The 24,186-nt window shown below is 36.7% G+C and overlaps 1 protein-coding gene across 2 annotated transcripts in view; it reads left to right on the forward strand.

The window, feature by feature from the left end:
• The window catches only part of NCKAP5 (NCK associated protein 5), a 612,885-nt gene that overhangs the window by 373,234 nt on the left and 215,465 nt on the right, over window positions 1–24,186 (forward strand). For both annotated transcript variants that reach the window (XM_063288715.1, XM_063288716.1), the window contains one exon: window positions 12,204–12,350. In XM_063288715.1, coding sequence (XP_063144785.1) covers window positions 12,204–12,350 — 147 coding nt within the window. The remainder of the gene's footprint in view (window positions 1–12,203; window positions 12,351–24,186) is intronic.

The raw sequence follows: 24,186 nt of genomic DNA on the forward strand, positions 1-24,186 counted from the left end.
TGAGGCAGTGTAATGAAGTAGGATTCCAGTTTGAACTGCAGAAGATGACCAGGGACAGTTGATCAGTGCTTAATAGTAGAATCTTATGCATCATTATTCAGAAGTAACTGCCTCTAAGTTACTTGGGATTTACTCGCATGTACATGTGACTGAATTCAGCCATAATGAATAAACAAGAAGTGCTTCCAGTGTCATTAAATGCATCTGAGGCCTGGAAACACATCTCTTTTACTCAGCTGATAATTGGGTAATGAAGTAAAACCATTGTTTTTATGACCAGGACTTCACTGGTCGTAAAGACAATAACTAATTCAAACAGAGTTTCTACACATTCTTTCAACTCAGCTTTTCTCCTGGAACTATATAATATTACTTTTCTGTAATGCAAGGTATAGTGTTTATATGCCTCCCTGAATATTACATCCTTTTTTAGTTTCAGCACTAATTTCAGAGTTGGAAAAGGTGAGGACAGAGCCATGGCTGTTCAATAATGAATGAAAGATTTACCGCATTTGTAGAAATACCACTTTTCTTTAAATGGGTATGTTGCAGTAGTGCTACAAGATTGAAACTAGAAACTCTTCCAGGCCGTTCCCCTCATTTTCTGACCTCTCACTCTTATGCCCCGAACTATTTTTGCAGCAAAATCCCCAGTGCAAACTGAGAAACCAATTCCAAATATTATAGATCCTACATGTTTTTCCCACTGCTCTAAGTTGATAGTTCAGTCAAACATAAAAGAAAGCAAGCAGAAAGAGTGAGAGATTCAGGGGAAGGAAGGATATGGAATGGAGCATAGAAGAATGACTTTGCGTAGTAAGAGTTTAACCAAGTTAAAACAGAAATTAGGTCCAAAATGATTCTTCAGCCTGCCTTCCTCTCATCCCCTTCACCCATTGAAAAAATCAGCAGAATAAGGTTTGCAATTTTTCCTTAGTTTTCTTTAAGAAGAATCAGAGATTTCCAGAAAAGAAAAGAAAAGAAAAGAAAAAAGACCGGTAGCTGGATGAAGATATCTCTCCCAGCATTTCCAAACCAGGTGACAACTGATTGCATCAAGCTGTAGAATGTTGATGGAATTGGTTCCCTCTGTAGCTTTTAGAGTGTGCACAAAGAAGTAGTGCAAGAAATGGCTTTTATACTCGTTGTGTACCTTCAGGAACCATATTAATTGTGGTCGGCGTTTTGGGGTGGTGATTTCCATTCCGATCAGATCTAAAGTGGCATCTTGCTTCATAAAATCTGAAACTGTCCCATTACTTACAGGAAAATCAACCAATGATTAGAATCTTTTCATTTTTTGACAAAAGTAGTGACATTTTCAGGCAGAGTAGCTCCTACCAGAGAAATGAAGCCTGCCAAATTTTAAAGATTTGAGAGTTAGATGCTTTTTGAATTCGTTTTCTTTTTTTTTGCAGTCACAATTATAACATATTTAATCTCTTAGCAGAATGAAATGGCATTTTTAAATACAGTATTCCTCCAAAGTGCAGGAAAAGCCTAGCAGATTTCAGAAAGATATGTACAAAGGAGTTTGCACATGGAGAGCTTTGTTCATTCCCTTGTGTTGTTTTGAAACCAGTTTCCCCACCCGTGTTGCTGCTGGATTTCATGCGTACCTCCCTTTATAAGTTGCAGGTAGATATTGCCCAATGCAAGAGGCTGAGATTTTGTTCTTTCTGCCCCATCAGCCAAAGTGAAAGTGCTTATCAGGTGATAAGAATTACATATCACTTTGTTGTGGAGCTGGCAGTGGCAGCCACACATTGAGTAGGCAGCCTCGGTGATAGATGCTTCCTATTTAGCAATTTCCAAAAGCCTTGGTACTGTTGCTGCTGGGTAGACATTTGGTCCCAAATTACAGTGAAATTACATCTTCTGATATCTTCTGATTATTTCATTCTGCATTTCTCCCTAAAAAAACAGTGCAGCTGATGTAAAACTTTGGTTTGCTTTGGAAAAGTGCAGTCAGCTTTGGACAAGGCCATAATCTCTTTGAAAGAGTCTGTTTGGTCAAAAGTTCAGGCACTGTTTGAAGTAGATGCACAGCCTAGTAAGTGTACTACCTCTTAGAATGAAATCGAAACATGCATATTGTGACATAATGGGAGAAGGCATCTGTTTGGGTATTAGGTATGGATTCACTTTTTAGAAAGGGTAGTCTAGTCTTTCTTAGGTCAAGGTCATTAGCCTTCAAATAACATGCCAGGGCTACAATGGGCAATTTTTAAAAAATGAGTGATTAAATTAATATGTAATTAGAATTAAATATAATTAAATTGTAACTAATGTGATTACTATCAAGTATGTAGTCATTTCCAGCATCTGCCATAATGTGTGAAGGGGCTCTGGGGCTGTTTGGGGGCCATATGTGGCCACATTTTCTTCTAAGTTTCATGATTAGATTCATTTACAAAGATAACAGATGACAGCAGAAGTTCTCTTTATTTTCCCCAAAGTCAGGGTTGTTGTTGTTGTTTTAAGTGAGGATTGTTGAACTAGAGTACAATGAACTGGCATTGTAACCCTACATGATTAATGATAGCAGTGGCATGAAATTAGAATTCATGATAAGATATATGAGAATTGGGAAATCCAACAAGGCAGAAGCAACTAGGAAATATGTCAACAAATTTATAATGCTGACTTCTGGTGAGGACTGATGGCAAACTAGACATCCCTGAAGGAGTGGGGTCGGCATTGCTGTGGCGATTGGTGGCCAGATGGCGAATTCTGGCTGGCGAAGTCTCTCCAGAAAAAGGAGAGATTGTGAGATCACCCACATGTACTCCAGACAGCTGCTCCTCATGAGTGGACTGCAGGAACCAAGGTTTTTGTGGTCAACTTGTTAGTTATGCTACTGGGAGTCGAGGGATTTCAACCAAGCTCACAGCCATAATGTAGCCTATATGGACACAGGGTTTGCCAAGCCTAATTTCTTAATCACTTTTGGAATTACTTCTTAATTGCTTTTCAGCTATTAGGAACCTTTGGATCAACAAGTTTTAAAGCATTCACAGGGTGAGTTTCCTTCAATCCTTAGCAAAAGAAGTTTTAAATACAAATTTAAGGATTTTTAAAAATTCTTTTTTCTGAATAAACAGCAAAAGGTGATAAGAATGTAGATTTTGGAAAGTTACAAATGGACTAAGGGTCCATATGGATTTGAAATAAGTTTTTGAAATAAATTATAAGAATCCTTCCCATGGGAAAATGCTGTTGTTTTGAATTCTAAAAACAAAACAGAACATGATAGGATGGGACTTGACACTAGAGGGGACCAGAAGGAACTAAAGATCAATTAAAGGAGGAGAATGCTTAAATTTGACTTACTAATACAAAATGGAGCAAAATACTTCAACATTGGATGTATTAAAGAATATTTGTGAACAACTGACCCAGAAGTTAATTTTAAGAGTGTCTGCAATTATAGATAGACTGTGGTTAAAAGATATTATGGAAGAAAAACAAGTTTTTCCAGACAAGACTGAGACTGATTTGAAAGTGGTTTAAAAAATGACAGGGTACAAGAATGACATAGAAAGAGATACTATACTGGATATACAAATGGAACTGGCTGATGTCTTAATAATTAAAAGGGATATACAAATAATGAGTGAGTGATTTGGATAATTTTCCTATTATGGATTTACAAAAGAGACCTGTTAAAGTTTTGAAGGATTTTGTGAAAAGGGACAAAGAAAAAAATGAAAAGAAATTGTCCTATGACAGAAATCAAGTTCTAGGGCATTATGTCATGTGCACTGATGGTGAGCAGGAGGGTGCCCCTATCCAGGGGGGAAAATGCATGCGTAGTACTGAGGAGTTAAGCAGCCATTCAAAGAGACACAGATCAGATCCCGCCTTAACCTTTGGGGTTTATTTGTCTGGGTTTTTCCCACGCTTCTTCAGTTTGTTAGGATTTTCTGTCTAATGTAGCAGTAATAAAACACTAGAGACCTATTCCTTGTCTCAGCGTGGTTCCTGGCTGTTAGGACACATTATTTGAAGGGATTAAAGATTAAGGTTGTTAAAAGTAAAAGGAAGGAATATAAAGTTGGTTTATTTGATCAAGGATAAAATAGATACAGTATGTTGTTATCTCCGGTAACCCTTAATGGACTTTTGCTGACCAAGACTGAACGACGAGGGTTTAAGGGTTTGTTTATAGATAAGAGGTGGGATATGGGAAGAAGAGATCATTTGTTGTATTTTAAGAGAAGGTGATAAGTTATTAAAATTGTTTATACTTGTTGTGATAAAGGGGAAACCATTTCTTTTCTATTTCTTTTCTATTTCTTTACTATATTTTTTCCTTTTCCTTTTCTATTTTTCTTTCTATTTTTTCTTTTCTGCACTTTTTTCTTTTTTTCTTTAGTTTGTATTAGTTTTTATCTTTTTAATTGTAATGTTTAATAAAATTATTATAAAAAGATTACAATGCCCAATGCTTGAATTAGGTTTTAAAAAGAGGTACCCCTGTTTAGAATGTTCTCTGGCAAGTGGATTTAAACCATGTCACCATATCTTTCAGATAAGTCCTTATATATGGTGCTATCATCTCAGCCCCTCTTTAGCAGGTTAAAATTCTTTGGCTTTGTATCATAAAACAGTTGATGCAGATCATTGATTATGTATCCTTTACCAACTATATTTGAGGAAAGGATCTATATACATTTTTTTTCTTACTAGCAGTATTAGTAAAAATATTTCTTTTAATTCATTTAATTAAAATTAATATTACAGTTTTCTCAATATTACATTATACATGGAACTTTTTTAAAAAAAATTTACTCTGAGGGCTAGGCATTTTGTCATCGGAAATAAATGTTTCTGATAAATGGAAGAGGCAATAAAAGCTTGTTCAGAAAATTTATTAGTATAGCTCTGTAGGGCTGTTCAGAAAGGATGATATCCTGCAATATTTAGAAGTGTTTTTGAGTAAAGACTTATGTGAAGTAGATTTAGATTGATATGACAGTGGATGTAGGTTCACATCAGAGACATAAAGAAAACACTTTGTTCTCTTACCTGGCACAGGCATTTAATCTAAGAGATTTTACAGCCAGCTTTATGTATACTTTTTAAGTAAATGCAGAGAGGGAAAAAGTGGAAATTTATATATGGTTCTCTGGCAGAAGTAATACTGAGCAGGGAACAGTGTAGTATTCCTCCAAAAATATTCTATTTTTTTCTAATCCCTTTCTCTTTTGCCTCAAATTTTGCCAACTTCTGTTGAAGAAAACTCTTAGCTGTACAAAATATATGTTTATATCTTGAGTGAAGCTGTCTAAAGCAAAGGCATAATCTGTTCTGCGCTGTTGCAGTTAGGATGCAAAGGGAATAGTAATATTTTTTTTTAAAGCTGGGAGTCTCCACATGTGACAGATAAGTAAGATCAGTAATTGTACACAAATGGACCTTAGTTTTCTCTCAGAGAGAGCTAGCAATCTAAGGCATTGTGTTTTTTAGAAACAAGCTATTTAGCCCTGGGTGATGGTCTTAGCATGTGAAAAGAGTTTTATTGATAAGGAACAAAATGGCTGTTATTATTTATCAAGAGTCACAAATAGAAACATTCAGGTTAAGAAACTTCTGGTGAAATTGACACTGCATAAATAGTCTTTGTCTAGGACAAAGAATTTTCTTCTACTTTCCTAACCTCAGCAACCCTCCATGTGATCTCAGAAGTCTTCTACAGGCAGGTACTTTTCCACCTCCTCTCCTCGTCTCTCCTCCTCTCATTCCAGAATGAGATAACCACAGATTTTGAGCTAGAGGGCCTGCATGAGCAAAGAGAATAATCTCTTCCCATTCAGCCAACAAAAACTGTTCCTACTACTTAAAGAATGCCATAGAAAAGTATTCATTTAGTTGATTTTTATCTTGCCTTAATTTTTGGTCAACTCAAGCTGACATACATACCTAATGCTTCTGCCTCTTGTTTTCCCCACACGATACCCTCTGAGGAGGGTTGGGCTGAGAGAGAATGACTGGCCCAAAGTCACCCAGCCAAGCTTTTATGCCTGAGACCTCATGGTTTGTATTCCAGCAGCTTAGCCGCTACACCATACTAGCTCTCTTTCTCATTTCACAGAATGTCCAGAATTGAAGATAGACCTGAAAGTCATCGAAGGTTGGCTATGACTGTGGGTGTAGATATATGGAAATTCAGAAGGCACAATGTAAGAATATCTGAGCTTGAAAATTGTATATTGATTCATAACAAACTAAACAGTAATTAAGGACAAGAAGATCTTGAGAATAAAACTAGAGGCTGTGAGAAGAAAGAAGTGCCTCAGCAAATCACTGAATCCATTTTGGTAAATTTGGTCTTTTTCTTTCTTTGAGTCAGCATGGAAATATCCCACAACAAAATAACATGTTGGCAACAGACATGTTGATAATGTTTCACACATTCCTCATTTATCCATCAACAACACACAGCTTGTTTACTATTAATTGTAAAGCTAAATAGTAGGAAGCCTGAACAGATACTTTTATGGTATGCTTTTCATTCAAGGATACAATAATTGGCAGTCTGCTGGTTTTCCTTGCTTCAAAATTACTTTGTTTAATGTGCTGTACTTTCAGATATCAGCTTCCATGTTCTCTTTTCCTGTTTTTTTTTCCTCCAGAATACTAGTTGGAATATCAGTGTCTCTAGTAATACATTATTTTATACTGCATCTATACTTATGACTTCATATGGATTTTATCATGGTGATTTTTGATTGAAAGATTGAGTTTCAAGTCAGATCATGGTGCTTATATACAGAGGATTTTCAAATACGTATCTTCCCTCTTATTCCCTCTCCCCTCCCCTTCCCGCCTCCCCTCATCACCTGCCCCTGTTTATTTGTTGTTCAATTCCCCCAAAGGTCTAATTTACTTTTCTTCTTTCTCCTAACACAGTTTTCCCCATTGCTATCCTCTCATACCTAGCTGTAGTTTCCTTTCTTTTCTCTGTTCTTCTGATACTCAAAATGTTATTTTCTCTTCTCTTCTCTTACTCTTTGTATTCATTTTTCCCTTGCCCCCTTTCTTGATTTTGAATGATAAAGACACTTTATAACTTCTTTTGCCTGAGGCAAAGCTATTCCTGAATCACTTGGTACAGAGTCTTAGTTCAGGCCCCCCCACACCCAGCCCCTTGGGCTTTTTCTGACACTGTGGTCATCCTGCTGGATTATGAAAGGGAAGCAATTGGCACTCATGGTTGTGTGTTAGACACTGCCAGTTAAGCTGCAGAAGGAATAGAAGATGGCAGTGATAGGGTACATGCTTTGCATATGAAAAGTCCCAGATTAAATCATTGGAATCTTTGAAATACTCAATTTAAAATCTTCAACAGCTGCTTGCAGTCATGGAAGATAGTTCCTAATCACATTCTGTTTGGAATACCTTCCTGAGTTCTCTGTAACACTACAAACTAGACTATTCTGAGGGGCTTCCAGGGCTAGGACTGTGGAACTAAGAACAAGTCGTGGCCAGGCCTCAAAGGAGCACATATGAGCAGCAAATGGCACTCCTGGTTGTCTATTTCGATACCAGGCTTCAGAATCAAATTTCTACATTCAGCTTCAGAAATTCTTCTCAGTTTTAGATATCAACCCCTTGCTTTTCCACCGTGATAGAAAAGGGAAGACATAAATTACAGCCATCTGGTACTGAATAATGAAGTGTTATAAGTTAATAATGAGGAACAAGCTTTTAGAATGTGCAGATCTGTGCAGAGTAGAAAATAGACGTGCAGAACATGCATTGCAGTTGTCTGTCAGGAATAGGTTGCCCCTTATAGGTGCTTAGTAGCTGCTATAATATGTTCAAACCTCCCACTCCTGATTTAGTTTCATCCTAAAGTTCTCTCTTTCTTCATCTTTGTTCATGCTAATCATGAAGGATATGTCGGAAACTGAAAAACCATATAATCAGTATAGAATTATCTCTTCATTGCAATGGATAGTGTGACCTACCTGTTTTGAATGTGCCAATTTTCATGAAAGTAATTCCTTTCTGAGGGAACATGGAAATTTCAAACTGGGACTGATAACGTGATGCTTCAAAGTGTTTCAGCAGTTTGTTACTTCCCGTTGATTATATATTTCTGTAAATAACTTTTTATACTTTTCTATTTTTTCTCCTCTTTTTACTTTTTTGGATTTAGTGAACACATCTGCTACATATAAGAAAGGCATGAAATGGAAAACAATGCAAAGTATTATGAACAGAATGTTTTGCAGAAAAAAATCAAGAAGGCTAGGATTTAGTGACATTATTGTATATATTGTCTGGTATAGTGTTGCATTAATTACCTTAGATGCTGGTTTAATTTTAGATAAAAGATTAACAAAAACTGTCTTTTGGTAATAATTGATATATTCCGTGGTAGCTACTTAGTAATACCACTTTTGAGCAAATACAGTATATGTTTAAATCTGAAGTATGAGATATGATACTACATTAAGTGTTGTAACTCTCTGTACAACAGTGTGGTTTGTTTCTTGTCTGCTCAGTGAGACAAGCGTAGTTTATATATACATTTACATATTTATTATATTTGTGGTCTGACCTTTTTCCAAAAGCTCAAATTGGCCTACACAGCTTTATTTTTATTCCTAGTTTTCATAGAACAGCTGCCCAGTGGAATAGGTTAATTTTAGAGGTAGAGATTAGTCCAGTCACCCAGTGAGTTTTCCTCTCTAAGGTCTTCCTGGCCCTAGTCCAACATCTTAACCACTGTACTTCACTGGCTCATTCTGAATGATTTTGGAATGACATAGTGAAGTTCATGGTCCCCCTTGCTATTAACTAGTAACACTAAAGACAAATTGAAATAAGCATGTTGAAGGAGAACATTACTATAAGAAGTGTTTGGTTTTTTGTTTAAAATAGATGTATGTTGACAGTCATTCCCTGTATTTCCAGGCAGTGTGCGACATTAATATATTTTCATATGCTTAAAAGGTATCTGGGCAAAAGAAGATGTTGAGTAAAATAAATAAATAAGCAAGCAAGCAAGCAAATAGTAATATATTTAGATTTATATTTACTGAGTCACTAGAATTCATAACAATTCCCCTCATGAAATTCGATCAAGTTCCCTTTTGTTCAGTTTCTCATTCTCAGCCTTCAAAATACTGTATTGTTCAAAAAATAGAAACTAATTTGAGAAAATGTCTCAGGCAGGCCCCTCCCTAGTTCACACAAAGATAGAGGGAGTGAAGGGGGAAGCACATTCAGATTTACAAGACACTGTTACTATAGCTGTTACAATGAAAATAGTCCTGACCTATGTGGCGTTAGTTTCTTAGTCTGGTCTACCTTGTATGGCTAATGGGAGCGCTTAAACCCCAAACAAACCTAGGGCTGTTTTGGGTCAACACTGCCCCTTTCTAATGCTGTAGCTGATTGGGTGAGGTGTTTGTCTGACCAAATTAAAGATATAATGTGAACCCAGCCACTTTTTTAGTTGCCATATTGTTTTTCTATTTTTTGCATTAGAATAATATTTCAAGGATTACTGTCAGCTGCATCTGTGGAAAAAAGATATAAATGTTTTTATAAAGTGAATGAGTAGATCTATTTTCATGCAAACATATACCTACTCTTTATCTCTTTTCTGCTGCCCTTTCCTCTCCCTTCTCCCTTTAACTCCTTTTATTCCTCCCTGTGGTCATCCCTCATGCCTTCTCTCTCCCCGCCTCTTTTGTACTCTCACTGCCCATGGAAATTAAGAAAGGAAAGATCAAAACTATACACACTCTGAGGTTCTGCTTCCAATTTCCCCCCAAGCGGTGTGTGAGAGTTGCTGTTAAGTTCACTGGAGAACATTCATTTTAATCATCCATCCAAAAAAAATAGAAGAGAACAGTGTTGACAGGAATCTCTTCTGCTTGTAGCTTAGATCATGTGCACAGTCTAATTGGAGATAGGAAGATCAAGCATTTAAAATTGCAGCCAATATATAGTATATTCAAGTCAATGAACATGAGACTTATGCAAATAGTTGAAAACTGGGTTTGGCCTTGTGGATTTTTCAATGTATTGCTGTTTCTAAAGGTAGAGTTTACTTCAAACGTATTTTGATGCTTCCAGGTTATTCTGGACATTTCCTGTCCTCCAGCTCCTTAAATTCGCTGCTGATGCCAGCAGCCACAGATGATGACAACAATGGGCAACAATGCTTAGGAGCAGAGAGCTTCTTCCACCTAGTGTTGTAAGCACTAGCACATCGTTGTAATAAGCTGTATGTGTGAGAACTGTTGGTTTTTCTGAGGCAGTAGTCAGTATTAAGTGGTCAAGACTACCTGAGGATATGTTGAGAAACATTAGTAGGTTGGTAGTTCCTCATGCATGTCAAGCCTAAATGCCAGTTCTGGTGATAAAATTACCTGCTTTTTGGTCATAGAGGTTTGAAATAAGTTTATTGTTTTTACAGCCTAAGGCTGGAACTGTTCTGAATACATCAACCTTGTGCTTCTTTCTCTTTTATTCCCTGTCAGTATTCAGCATCCAGAATGTATGATAGAATGACATTGCTTTGTGAGCTTCTTCATTCTGACTGACATTCTTGTTGAGCACATTGATGTTAGAAATGGATTTCCCATTTTTAAAATACATAAGAGATAAGCGGAGAAGATTTAAACTAGTTTTTGGTGATGACCAAATGATCATTGGTACAGAGAAGATCCTGCATGTAATCCTACTTAGCAGAGAACAATGTAACTTGAAATGAAAAGTTTAATTTCAGTGTAAGTCCTACATCATTGTTAGTACAAGTTGTGAACAAAGCAAGTTCTCTCATTCCTTAAATCAGCCTTTCTTGACCCTGAAGGAACCCTTGAAATATTTTTCAGGCCTCGGGGAACCCCTGCACATTTAGGCTCAAATATAGACCAGAAGTTACAAGATTATTATATTTGTTTCATGGCTAGTCCTGTATATATGCATTAACAATGTTCTTAAACTAAAAGTAAAGAATGAAACCCACTTCATTAATGTGAAGTTGCCTGAATTTGAAATAATTTTTTAAATAAATGGTGATCTCCCAGAGAACCGAAGCCCTAGTAACCTCTCGTGGAACCCTGGGGCTTCACAGAGGCCTGGTTGAGAAACCCTGCCTTAAATATTAAATGTTATATATATGGAAAGACTCCAGTCTGGGCTGCCACAAGGCCCAGTGCTGTCCCCCATGTGATTTAACATCTATGTGAAAGTACTGAGAGAGGTTATCTGAGAGTTTGGCATGAGAGACTTTTGTGTGTGTGTGTGTGTGTGTGTATTCTGTTAAGTTCTGTCCAATTCTCGGAGACTGCCTGGACATGTCCCTGCAGTTTTCTTGAAAAGGCTTTTCAGAAGTGGTTTGCCACTGCCTCCTTCCTAGGGCTGAGGGGGAATGACTGGCCCAAGGTCCCCTATCTGGCTTTGTGCCTAACGTGGGACTAGAACTCACAGTCTCCCGGTTTCTGGCTTGATGCCTTTAACCACTGCACCAGACTGGCTCTCGTGCACGTAACTCCCAGTTACATATCTCCTACCATAAGTGGGCAGGAAATACTGTGGACATTCTGATCCTGTGAAGTCTGGAGACTATAAAAACCCAAATAAGATTAAATAGGCTTACTTTGAATCCCAGCAAGACAAAGTGGCTGTTTGTCCACAAACTGGCTGTGGCTGTTTCTCTGTTGGACTCTACACTACTCCTGAAGAGTTACATTCTCCCTGAAGGAGCAGGTCCGTGCAAGAACAGCAGTTGGGGTTTGGGGAGCAGGGATTTGCCCAGCTTCTGTTGGTGCAGCAGTTCTGGCTCTTTATAGATCAGGTGGTTTTAAAAAGTCACTCACACCCTTATTTCTTTGAATTTCAATCCATATTGCTCCTCGCTCCTACCTTTTTGGAGAGCAGCACAGTCCAAGGTCTTTAGGCCAGCATTTGGAGACTAAGAACCATGGCGTGGATTGTTTTTAACTCTTATATATGTTTTTGTCATCTTTTGTGTTTTGTATTATATTTATGTTATGATGATAATTTTGTTAGCCACCAGAGGTTTATGGAACTGGCCAGAAAGTAAGTGCTCGTAAGTAAGAAAGAAAATACTGGAAGGTTCCTGTGGGGGGTGTTCATGTGATAATGTAATTCCAGCATTTTTTCTAACAATTATTCTTACTTTTAGTTGATGAAAAATATATTAATTGTTTTAGGAAACGTTAATGCAAGAGGGCAAGCAGTGCAAAACAGGAGTGGAAGACATTTGCATGTCAGATAAAAATTCAAGGAATGAAAACAGCAGCAGTGGAGAGGAAAAAGGCAAAACAAAATTACTCTTGGAACGGCTGAAGGCTCTGGAGGTAAGATAAAAAGAAAACATCTCTCATCCGGGGTCTTGGTTTTTATTGGCACTGAATAGTGGTGCAGTATAAATTTTATCTCTCTCAGTTCACTTAGGTTCTTCTAAAAAGTATTTTTGATCATGATTCATTAGATCAGGATGAATGAAATGTTGCACCTTGGAACTACTGAAGCTATTTTTCTCTAATGTCAAGGATCATGTACCTTAAAAAGAAACTTCATAAATAAATGTAAGTTGTTTCAAGCTGGAGGCTAGCTCAAAGCCATAGAGACTTTAATGCAGAAAACTTAGTCTGTATGATTTAGTTTGAAGTGTTCATTTAGGGCACAAGCCACAAAAGAACTCCCCCAACTTTCCATGCTGAGACAGAGAGTGGGGCCCCAAAATCAGATGTAACCTATAGAATTTCAGTGTAATAAACATCCATTGTTCCTATTGTTGGCTGGATAGTAATAATAGCTCCTAACAGCAAGCCATGGATTCCTCTCTGATAGGAACCGTATTGCTACATAGTAATAGGAGGCATGTGATTTAGGAAGATGGGGATGGTGGGAGGCATCGGCATTTACCTCCAGAACTTCATGATGTAGTTTTGCTGGGCTTCTAGATTCTGTACCCATTAAGTAATGCATACATTTGCTTGTTTATGATGTGAAAAGAAGCTCACATGTTCTGTAACCTTTCTCTCCCCCCACCCCCAATCCCTTGTAATCTGATAATTGTAACAGACATCGGACAAGAGTCTAGTGAAGAATATAAATGTTGTGGAACCAGCTGAAAACAGTGGATATAATGGCCATGGCTCTTTTGGGACATGCTGAGTCCCACACACTGGACTAGTGCCTTTGGAAAGTCTTACATTAGGAACTGTGTAAGATTAGCTCTTTTAGGCCTGGTGGCTGTTTGGGGGTACTATGAGTAGGATAGGTTTTTAGAGTGAGAATTTAATGTTGGGGTAAAATTGTGGAGGGTATGTGCTTTATTATGGGTGGAGAGGGTGTTGTTTTCAAAGCTTGGGTGGATTTATAGGGGGAGAGACAGTTGGCTGAGAACCTCTAGGAAAGGGGAAAAATAGGGGGACCAGAGCAGGCCATTACAGTAGTGGGACGATCAGGCAGGGAATATGTCGCCCTTAGTCAGGTGTAATCACCAGCCAAGGGCAAACAAGGAGATGTTTCAGCAAATCCCCTATTGATTCCCTTTTCCTGCTAATGCCTGGGCAGTCTAATCCTGGATAGTGAGGCTGACCTGGTATGCATGATTGATCCTGACTGGCTGAGCTAGGGCAATTCTTCTACCATGTTTCTGGGTTTAGTAGCAGAAATATGAAATGGGGTGGTGGCCATTGTCACAAAGGGTTTTATTGCCCTTAGCAGGCTTGAGGTGGTACAGATGAAGGGTTCTGAATGTTCCTAGAGCTGTGGGGACCAAGACAGGATGGGGATCCAGGTGGTGTATCATGTGCCCTGCCACCCAACAGTCTCCTTGCCTGAGCTGATCTCAGAAGTGGTATTGAGGGTTCCAAGGCTGTCAGGGATTTCAACATACATATTGACACAGGTCTCTGAGAAGAGTCTCAGGAGTTCATGACTACCATGGGTTTACTTAGGTAATATCTGATCAAACGTCCTGATCAGAACACATACTGGGCCTGGTTTTAAATGCCAGAATTGACTATTTAGGCCTAAACAGGTTATAATAGATGGCCTTGGCCCTTTCCTGCAAGGACAGGGCTGGTATTCAGCCTGAAGTAGCTTTTGGATTCTTTTTCCATTGGCTTAGATTTAAGGACCCCCAACATTTGTCTTGAAATAATTATGGAACATACATGTGTCCATGCTCATATATACTGTAACTCCTCACTATACTGTCCATGAATTTACCACATACAAATTTGAGCATCCAGTGGAAATTTTCTATATATCAGTTTGTCATCTGCAGTTTCCACCATTAGATTGCATGGTGGCACATTTGTTTCTAATGAAAACTGGAGAGGTGCTCGGTTTGATGTCAGTGGAGTTAAGATGGCCCCAAGCATGTTGTTAGAAGTAAGAATGTATTTGAAGAGTTGCATATTGCTAAGAGTTGGAGAACCATGCAGTGTTATCTTTTTGGAGAAGGCCTCCAAGCATGTTGTTTGAAGTGAAGAGGTGAATGTTGCTAAGTGCTCTAAGTCTGTGATGCCCCTGAAAGAAAAATTTAAAGTACACATGCGTTGCATGAAAGTTAAATGATACGATGGTTGGTCAGCTGTTTGTGGCATAAAATGTACAGTCCCTACAAATAAGAAAAAATAACTATAAGAGTGAATATAAAAAGTGAAACTGCATCATTGTCAGAAGAAAATGTTAATGAGCATGAATTTAATGCTGAATGAAGCTAAGAAATATTATGAATATTTTGTGGAAAGGATGAGCCTACCAAGTTTGTGGTCAGTTTGTGACCTAACTTGGTGAGTAAGACAGGTCAGGAGATCTTGATATAACACAGTGTTACATTCTCTAGTTAAGTAGTCTAAAGAATTTCAGTGCTATTGTTGAAGCCATTGGCCACCTTAGGACAAAACATTTCTTCCTAGTCACCTAGCCACAATATTATACTGTACAACTTTAGAAAATGGGTGTGTGCAGTGGTCATGATATCAGTAAAAATACTTAAAAATGGCTTATAATTTCATTCATTATAGACTTATCCAGTGTAACCTTTACTATGTAACAAAGAACAGTTTCAAGAATTTTTAACAGGTTGAATCATGATTTAATCTGTGTCTTAGTTCTAACCTTGCTTTTTTCCATACATTCTTAAGTTTACTAAATGTGAATTCATGAATCTTGGGGCTTTTCAAGTATGTAACCCTTGCAGTTGAAATTATACCACATCTTACTTTATAGCATCAATAGCTACATTCCAAAATGTGAATAAATAGTGTTGTTTACCTTTGTGTTGCTTATTTTTTTATTTTTAATCCATTATTGTAGAAGAGCTAATACTGTATTCTGGTCCTTCCAGTATACTTTCCAATATATTCCCAATGAGCGTTTAGTTAGCTTGCATAGCTTTTACTTTCTTCTTCTTCTTCTTTTTCTTTTTTGGAGAGTTGTTTAAATGAAATCTTAGCTTTGTATCAGTTATTGCCAATTGTTACGAAGAGAGAGGAGGAAAGCTCATTACATTTTTAAGATGCAATCTTGGTTGTGGAAGGTCACCAAATAGGATTTCTTCATTGATTTTAGTTTTGTACTGCAGCTTGCTTTTAAAAAGAAAAAAGAATGTACCAATACTTCCAGAATTAATCTACACAAGCAATCCAAGGAGTAATCCATGGAGAAAAATGAACTACAGGCCAACTTTTATAACTATTCAAAGATAATTAGAATAAAGTACTGCTAATTGTGTGTTGGCTTTATGTTTTATAACCTTACCCTTGTATCTGTGCTTCAGAAATTTACATTTTTATGTCACGCTCGGAAGCCCTGAAGTTTATGAATCAAGAATCATACATTTTACTATTGAATAATCCATGGATTTAAGTCTTTGGCATAAGAATAATTAATCTTTGTATTTCATTAATAGATTGGGTGGGTAGAAGAAACCACCAAAAGGTTGCTTCTTAATCTGCTTAGATATCAAGTCTTACTGTGTTATCAAGAAGTCAGTAAGTAAAAGCATTCACATGTTTTTACACAACTGTAGTAGTTCTTCCTGACAGATCTGTTTCTCCTTCTCTTTTATTCTCTGAAATGGTATAATATAAATAAGAGGATAAAATAATATAATAAGGGAATACAGATTATACAAATTATCTAATTAGTAGAGATGATCAAATAATGACTATAATGTGCTAATGCACATTTTAGATAGTAAAATTTCAATGGCACTATTCTTGCTGCACCAATCTTTTGATAAACTGCATTAAATTAACCCAGTTGGCAGAATCCAGATACACAAATATGTGTTTATATGTCAGCTATGAGTCTCTGAGTTATCCTTTGTATAAAACATTTTTATAGCACTCTTCCTATATCAGATTTTAAGACTATAAAATAAGGAAGTTATCACATAAAATAAGATAAAAATAAATAGGCCCTTCAACCTTCCAAACAGTGGGAACATTTTTATACCACTGGAAGGTGCCTCTTGAATGGCCACAACCCTCCCCCACATTGAAAAAATCAGTTCTCCCTCTAGATGACAATTCATCCATGCTCATTAAGTTAAAATGTTTAAAAAACCCTTAAAGCTACTATGCAGTAGAACTGTAAAGCTACCCTTCAGAATAGATGGAAAGCAGTGAGAGAAATAATGGCAAAGGGTCTCAGTGTCTCCTCCTTAGTGGAGGAGAAGGAGAAAACACAGGAGAGGGAAGGCAGGATAAGGGTGCAGTTACAACTGGTGCAGTGACTCAGCTGATTATCTTGCAGAGTTGAAGTGTGTGAAAACTATCCAACAGCCATGGCTGCTTGGGAACATGCAAGGATGTCCCTGATTTTGGACTGCTTTCTGGAAATCTATTCAAGATTTTTTTTAAATCACATATTATACTAAGCACGAGTCTTTTGTATTGTAAACCTTTTGTTAAAATGGAAACGGGATGTAGTTAAAGATCTTGAGAACTGGAGCCAGAGCAGGGAAGTTTATTTTAATCTATGTGATGTAGTAGAAATAAGCTTGTCCTGGGTTGTGTAGATTGTGACTTGGATCCAAATTAAATTTCTTGTCACTGATGTCACTGACATTATACCTTGGAATAGATAGTTTTTATTCCCCTGGTCAGGTAGTAGAAAAGAAAAGTCAGATGCATCTATTCTTAGTAAAAGTCAAGAATGTATTATTGTACCTCTTATTTAATAGGTATCTAGAGAAGTGACTGTCTTTTGACGTTGAAGTAGATGATAGGAACCCAACATAATATGTAGGACACCAAAAATAACAAAGGTTTTATTCCCCTGAGCAAGTAGCTGAATGGAAGAGACAAGTTTGACTAATTCCCCCACTCATCCTTATCCTTCATTGTCATTCCCCCCTCCCCCATCCCCAATTCTAGAGGGACTTCCAACACTCTAGCAGTTTTTTAGAGGACACAAAAGACTACAGGAGAACACTGATATTGTTAACATAGGCCTAGTAAGGTATTATGCAAACCTGCATTAATATTCTGTGTGTGTGTGAAGTTGAAAATGGGAAAGCAGCAAAATCACCCTGAAGTCTCTGATGTGAGGGTAAAAAATAGATCGTTGTATTTTTTTTCCTCTGGGGAGAAAAAGCTTCTTAAAATAATGGGTTCAAACAAGCAATCAGCAGGATTGGAATTATGCAAGCAGCGTCTTTATCCGCAACATTTCTCAGCTCAATTTGGGAGACTGATGCAGCTGCTTTTAAAAAGAGAGACCTTTCTAGTTCTTAGTTTGATTTTCAAGAAGTGGATCTTCCATTTGTGTCTTAAATATTGAGTGCACAACAAATGAGAATGGTCCAGTTGGTTATACATAGGGCTTCAAGCAATCTGCTTGACATTACAGTACATCAGGAAAAGGAAGCATCTGTTCATTTCCTTTAAGAATCTCTCTCAGGAATAAGTTCTTTAGCTAATATAGTGCATCCTATCAGCTTCCAAATCTCTGGGCAGGAAATGTCCACAGAACATCGTAACATGTTCGGTGAAAGAAGCATCAATACCATCAACTGTATAGTACTGCAGGATGATGTTGCATGGAGGAGGTTTGTAGAACAGCAACATGGATGTGAGTTCATAAGGAACAGTAAGACTGATGCTTGGCCATCTCCAGTCCTTCCTTTTGAAAGTACAGCAGATTATTTGCGATTCTACAACAGGGGGTTAGCATATTTTAGTCGAGACTGCCTTTTTTTGCAAAGTTCTTATGTTAGGATTAAAAATATGTTGTGTTCTATTTAGCTTAGACATGTATATAGTCTTTCCACTAAAAAATAGAATTAATTGGAAAGTTATTTTGGAGTGTAAATGGAAAAAAAGGCATCCTAAAAAGTAGACTCTCCTATGGCTGTCAAGTAAGGTAAAATATCTGGTTTTCAACAGTGGATTTATTCCTAATTAACTATCATCATACTGTTCCTCATACTTTTATTTAACAAACATTTTATTACAATCCAAGACCATATACTGTTCTTCCGTGTTCTATATCTTGAGCACAATTGCCTTTCGAAGTGCTAAATTCCAGTACTTCCACACTGCCATTATGTTAGTTTTATCTTCCCTTTGAGGAAAGGTTTCTTTTTAGCCCAAAAAAGTGTTAAGCAAGGCATACTGACTTGTTACTACTAACAAAAAAGCTGAAATGTATAATAGTCCTTAGAAATAAAAACAATGGAAGATATTCATGCTTTGTCCCTGATTTCTTTGTTTGTGGAATGGAGGTAAAACTGAATAAAACTAATTTCAGCACTTTCTCATTTGCTGTTCTGAGCAATTCAGTCATTTTTCCCTATTTCTGGTTTGATGACTGATTAATACTGTATGTTTGTAATCAAAAGGAGCAGATACTCTCATGTTTTCACTAGCCAGACTTCTGGTTAAATCGTGATCTTTGCAATAATGCAGCTCCCTTGTGCCATGAACATGCATTGGAAATCCTATTTAATTTACTTCTACACTTGTAATGAAAAAAGAAAAAAGAAACCTAAATTGTGCAAAATACGAAGTAATTCCTCTGGGTTTCTGGCCTTTTGAAAGAGATAAAACTTTTAGAAAGTAATCCTTTAGTGACTCTTCCTTGATGTTATCTTTTGACAAAAGGGATTTAGGAAGAATTTAAAACTTTAGATATTACTCCTACGTGCACATTAGTGGTATAATGAAGCTTCTTTTCATATGCACATAATTAGGAATAGAACCACACTTCTCTTCTTTTTCCAGTAGTTATCTAAATAAACGAGTCTGAAAATTCTGATCAATCCAGGTGCTTAGATTTTTTGTATATGTTTTTAAAACAGGTATACTCTATAGATTGCATTTTTTTCCATATTTCCATATAAAATGCTATGATTCTTGCTTGCTGGATTAGTATCCTGATCAAAATTTAGCTCTTTGCCAGATTTTGCTTTTCTCAAAATGTTTTAACACTTTTTTTGGCAAATTAATTAATGAATTTAAATAGGTATTTTGAGAGACATTAATGAATGTTTTGAGAGAATTAGTCACAAAATAATATAGAAATATAGTGACATTATGAATAAAAATAAACAGAAATTATGAACTGGAAATACACTTTCTTCTATCCTTAATTTAAAGATACTGGTACCTGGGCATATGACATTCATATTGTGTGTGCATGTGTGTGTCTAGAAAATACTGACAGTTAAAAAAATAGGATTATTCATAGTTGCCCTTCTACAGTTGGAAAACTGTATTCTTTTCATAGAAGTTGTTCTCTTCCCATAAAGGTCCTTGTAGTAGAAAATAGAATAGCAGGACCTGGTATTACTCCTACACTGTTGTAGAGAATCCTCTCATTCTCTGCAGTAGATTTAGAGGCCATAGAGGCTTTCAGTGGGAAAGGAAATTGGAAAGATTGAAGGAAATTTCCACCCACTCTACTTTGACCAAGATGAGCAATCCATGAGCAGGATTTAATTGCCTATATATCCTTCCTTCTATTGGTGGCAGTTTGGTTCTAGTTTGGCATATGTTAATGCTTATCCATTCAGGAAAGCTCCAATTTATGCTGAATAAAATGGGAATTTGGGCAAGTGTAAACCATAGATGGTCAAGAACTGAAAGAGGAAGAGCCTCTCATTCAGGGGGAAAAATGGGAATTGGAAACCTGAAGATCATTATTTTGTGTTCTAAATATCTTTTTTTTAATGGTGATGAAACTACACCCTTTGTCCAGTTTCCAATGATGATAATAATGTGCAATTTATTTGCAGATTTTTTTATTATATTATTTGTTGCTTCTTAGCCCTGAATCTCAATAGGCAGAACAGGATAAGTCTTGGTCTCTCAGCTTTCACTCAAATCTCAGAACTTTGTGTCAGCTGTGGTTCCTTTACATTTGTAGTGAGTCTTCCAATCTGCAGAAAAAAGCTACCTCCCCTTCTTTCTAATGACTCTCTGACCTGTTTCATAAACTGATCAAGCAGGCATTAATGGATGATTAAATATCTAAATTGCTGAAGGTAATACTGTGATGGTGAAATTCAATCTCCAGAAATCTATATAAAATTATGAGGAACAGATGCTAAAAATGCTAGAACAGGATTTATCTTTTTATCCCATTCAAGATGCTTTGGAAAAGGGTGTGCATGTCAGGCTCCTAGTAGCAGAGCAGAACCAGTGCAGCAAGATTCACATGAAGTTTTCCTAATCACATTTAATGTCAATAAATAGGGGGTTAGAATACAGAATCCTGGAAACTTAATGAGCAAAACCCCCACCATTATTTATGGGTGAAATCATTAAGATGGAGTCTCTGTGAGTTGCTCGATCTTCTTTTTTGCTGCACTCCAAACTGAAGGGCTAGCTTTATTTTTTCTAGGTAAGCTTGATGCTGAAGCATTCATTTGATATTTGTTAGTGACGTTTTGAATTATTCCCATTTTTTCTCAGCCTTGTGCATCCTCCTACCATATAATGTTCACATATTTTATCCTCACCACCCTATCTCTGTGACAGATTGACAGATGCTAAGTGACATATAGTTAAATTGTGAACATTTCAGCTTGAATGGGAAATTGAACTTAGGTACCCTAATTTACTCTGGGTGTTGTATTGGCCTTAGGCTTGACTAATTACTCCAGTCCCAATACAGCCTAAGGTCCTCCCCCTGCAACAGCACACAATATCCTGCCATATGGCTGGTGCACATTTACACTTAGCCAGGTATTCCTTTGTGGCCACCATTTCCTTTAGGATATAGTTTTCTCCTTTCAATTGTCTTTCAGATTCTACTTCTTAGCCACCATCTCTCTTAATTATTTACTAAAATCTACTTTTTCACAGACTTTTCCCCCACATTTTGTCTAGGCAACAATTGGGGCTATGATAGATAAAAGCTTCTAGAAATTCTTTTTGTTTCTCCCCAATTCACAAAACTTAGTCCATTTTGCTTTTTGTCTTATTTCCTATTATTGTGATTTATTCTCTTTCTCTTCCTTCTCTTCTTCATTTTACAATAATTTAAATTTCTGGTTATACTCACAAAGATGTTTGCAGGCCTTCTGCTTGCAAGGATTAATTGTATGTCAAAGTCTTTTCTACATACAGTATATATAAAATTTGAGCTGTAACACAAATGAGATACACAGAGAGAAAAATACGTGATATATCCTATCATGAAGCAAGATTTCATGTGTCTATTTGGCAAAAGTGGCTGCCTATTACTTTACATCATACCAGGTGGATCCACAGGTCAAAAAAGTGCCATAACCATGCAGTCGAAGCCCTGTTCCTATTTTACGTATGTGGCCACCATCTTGATTTTGTTTACCCCCTTCTTGCATACATCCCTGCATCATACTGAAAATATAATAGTATACATTATTCTTGGTCTTGCCAATAGGTACCTAGAGAACTGACTGCCCTTTGACTTTCAACTCATAGGAACTTGGCATAATTTATAGCTTTCAGAAATGGTTTAGTTGCACATTGTTGCCATAGCTGGATTCAAGGAATTTAAATACTGTACCCACTTCAGAGTCATATAATAGTTGCTCTTCCAGTTTGCTGGAGGAAGAAAAGGCATTGCTTTGATACACTTACTATCACAGAATAGGATAAAAGTACTCATAGTCAAGCAACCAAAAACTGTACTATGGCTTTCCTAGACAAGATTACAAACCTGTAGAAACAGAACAAATGTATAATCTTAAATGTTACAGATTGAAGGCCGAATTTAATGTGTGAAAAGTCACATTTGGATAAATTGGAATTTTAAAAAAAACGGTTTCTGAACTACTGCTGATGTATTTTTTTCCTAGAAAAGCCATCTCCAAACACCTTTTCTGATATTCTGACATAATAGCCTTTTGTCCACTTTGCAAACCATTATTGTATAATATGATTTGCTATTTGTAAAGAGCTGTACAAGACCTCCTGTCTTCATGATTTTCATCAAACGCCCAACTGAAATATCTATTGATTTACTCAGAGAAAGTAGCTATTTGGTGGCCTGTGCCAAAACGAGGCATACTATATATAATGGAGATTACTTTTCATAAATGAACCAACATGTTAAAGAAAGTTTGTTTTCATCTTAATCCTTCCAATGGTCATTTAAAAGAAATTGATTTTTAAAGGAAACATTTTCCAGTACATTATGTAAATGGAAAGAGATAGCTATTTGTTGCTTTTCTGTATTCAAAAGATAACCTCTTCTTTTCTATAATAAATTCATAAATATCAGGTTTCTGCTGGTTTCAGGAAACACAGTGCTTTTAATATGTACAGCATCTAGTTAAGGCTCAAGGTATAATTGTACGGTTGGTTTGCTTTATCTCAAATAAACCTATAGCAGTTGTCCACTTCCAGTTAATCGGATGCATAGAAACCTTGTCCTACCTGCTCTGTTGACTGCTCACATGATTAGAATTTTTAACTGCTCAGTTGCCTGAGGTCAACCTACTTGATACCAATTATCTTATCCTTGAGTTTTTAATCCTTTTTTTCCCAGATAGATTTTTTTTTTTTTAGCAATGGGATTCAAGTATTTCTGTTTGGAGAAATACTCCTTGCTGTAATGAGACTGTAGTCACTGATCCCCTGTTTCCACTGTTTCCGTATCTTGATAATTAGTTGGTACTTGTAACAGCACTCATAGTTCAGTTTCCAAAAAATAAAAATGTTCTTTTTTTTTCCTTTTGTAACACCAATTATCTTTCCTTGCCACATTTTAAACAGGTTGTTTGAACAGATGGGAAAATTCAAATCTAAAGTAAAATAAAACAAAAAAAACTGAGATTATTTGTTTGATGATATATTTGTTTATTAGATTTACATTTCATTTTTCCTCCAAAAATTCAGCATTGATATCATTCCCTCTTCCAATTTCACAAACAACAATAACCCTGTGAAGTGAGTTGGGCTGAAAGAGAGTAAGTGGCTCAAAGTCACCCAATTAGCTTTCGTGGCTGGTGGTGGACTTGCTCCTTGATCTTTTTAATCTGAATACAACACCTATATATTACTGTATGCAGATGATGCTGTGTTGTTGGCTGAGAACCTGAATGATTTGCAGCAAATGTTAGCTAGATTGTATAATGCAACAAAATGTATTGATATGAATATTCGTATATCAAAAATAAACAGTGTTGATAGGGAAAATGGAGTGAATAATTGATAGTTATAGATAAACAACAATAAATTAGAGCAACTAGACATATTATTGTACCTTGATAGAATATAACATAATACTGTTGAACACAGTAGGAATGGGTGTGGTTAAGGTGCTGGGCTAGAAACCAGGAGTCTGTGAGTTCTAGTCCCTCCTTGGGCATGAAAGCCGGCTGGGTGACCTTTGGCCAGTCACCCTCTCTCAGCCCAACTCACTTCACAGGGTTGTTGTTGTGGGGAAAATAGGAGGAAGGAGTAGTAAGTATGTTCGCCGCCTTGAGTTATTTATAAAAATAATAAAGATGGGATAAAAATTAAATGAATACATTTTTAAATTTTTAAAAATGAATAGGGGATACAAAACTGAGTGGCCAGAAGAATACTTTCTGGTAGTTTGGTCATAAAGAGATTGAACCAGGATTGAATCAAAAACACACAGATAAGGAGAAGTGAATTGGTCAAGAGGAAGGGGAAGACGTAGAAAGTCATGTTGGGATAGAATCTGAAATCCTCAAAAAGAGGTGGGGAT

Source organism: Candoia aspera, chromosome 1 (genome assembly GCF_035149785.1).
Source record: "Candoia aspera isolate rCanAsp1 chromosome 1, rCanAsp1.hap2, whole genome shotgun sequence".
NCBI classification, from domain to species: Eukaryota; Metazoa; Chordata; class Lepidosauria; order Squamata; family Boidae; genus Candoia; species Candoia aspera.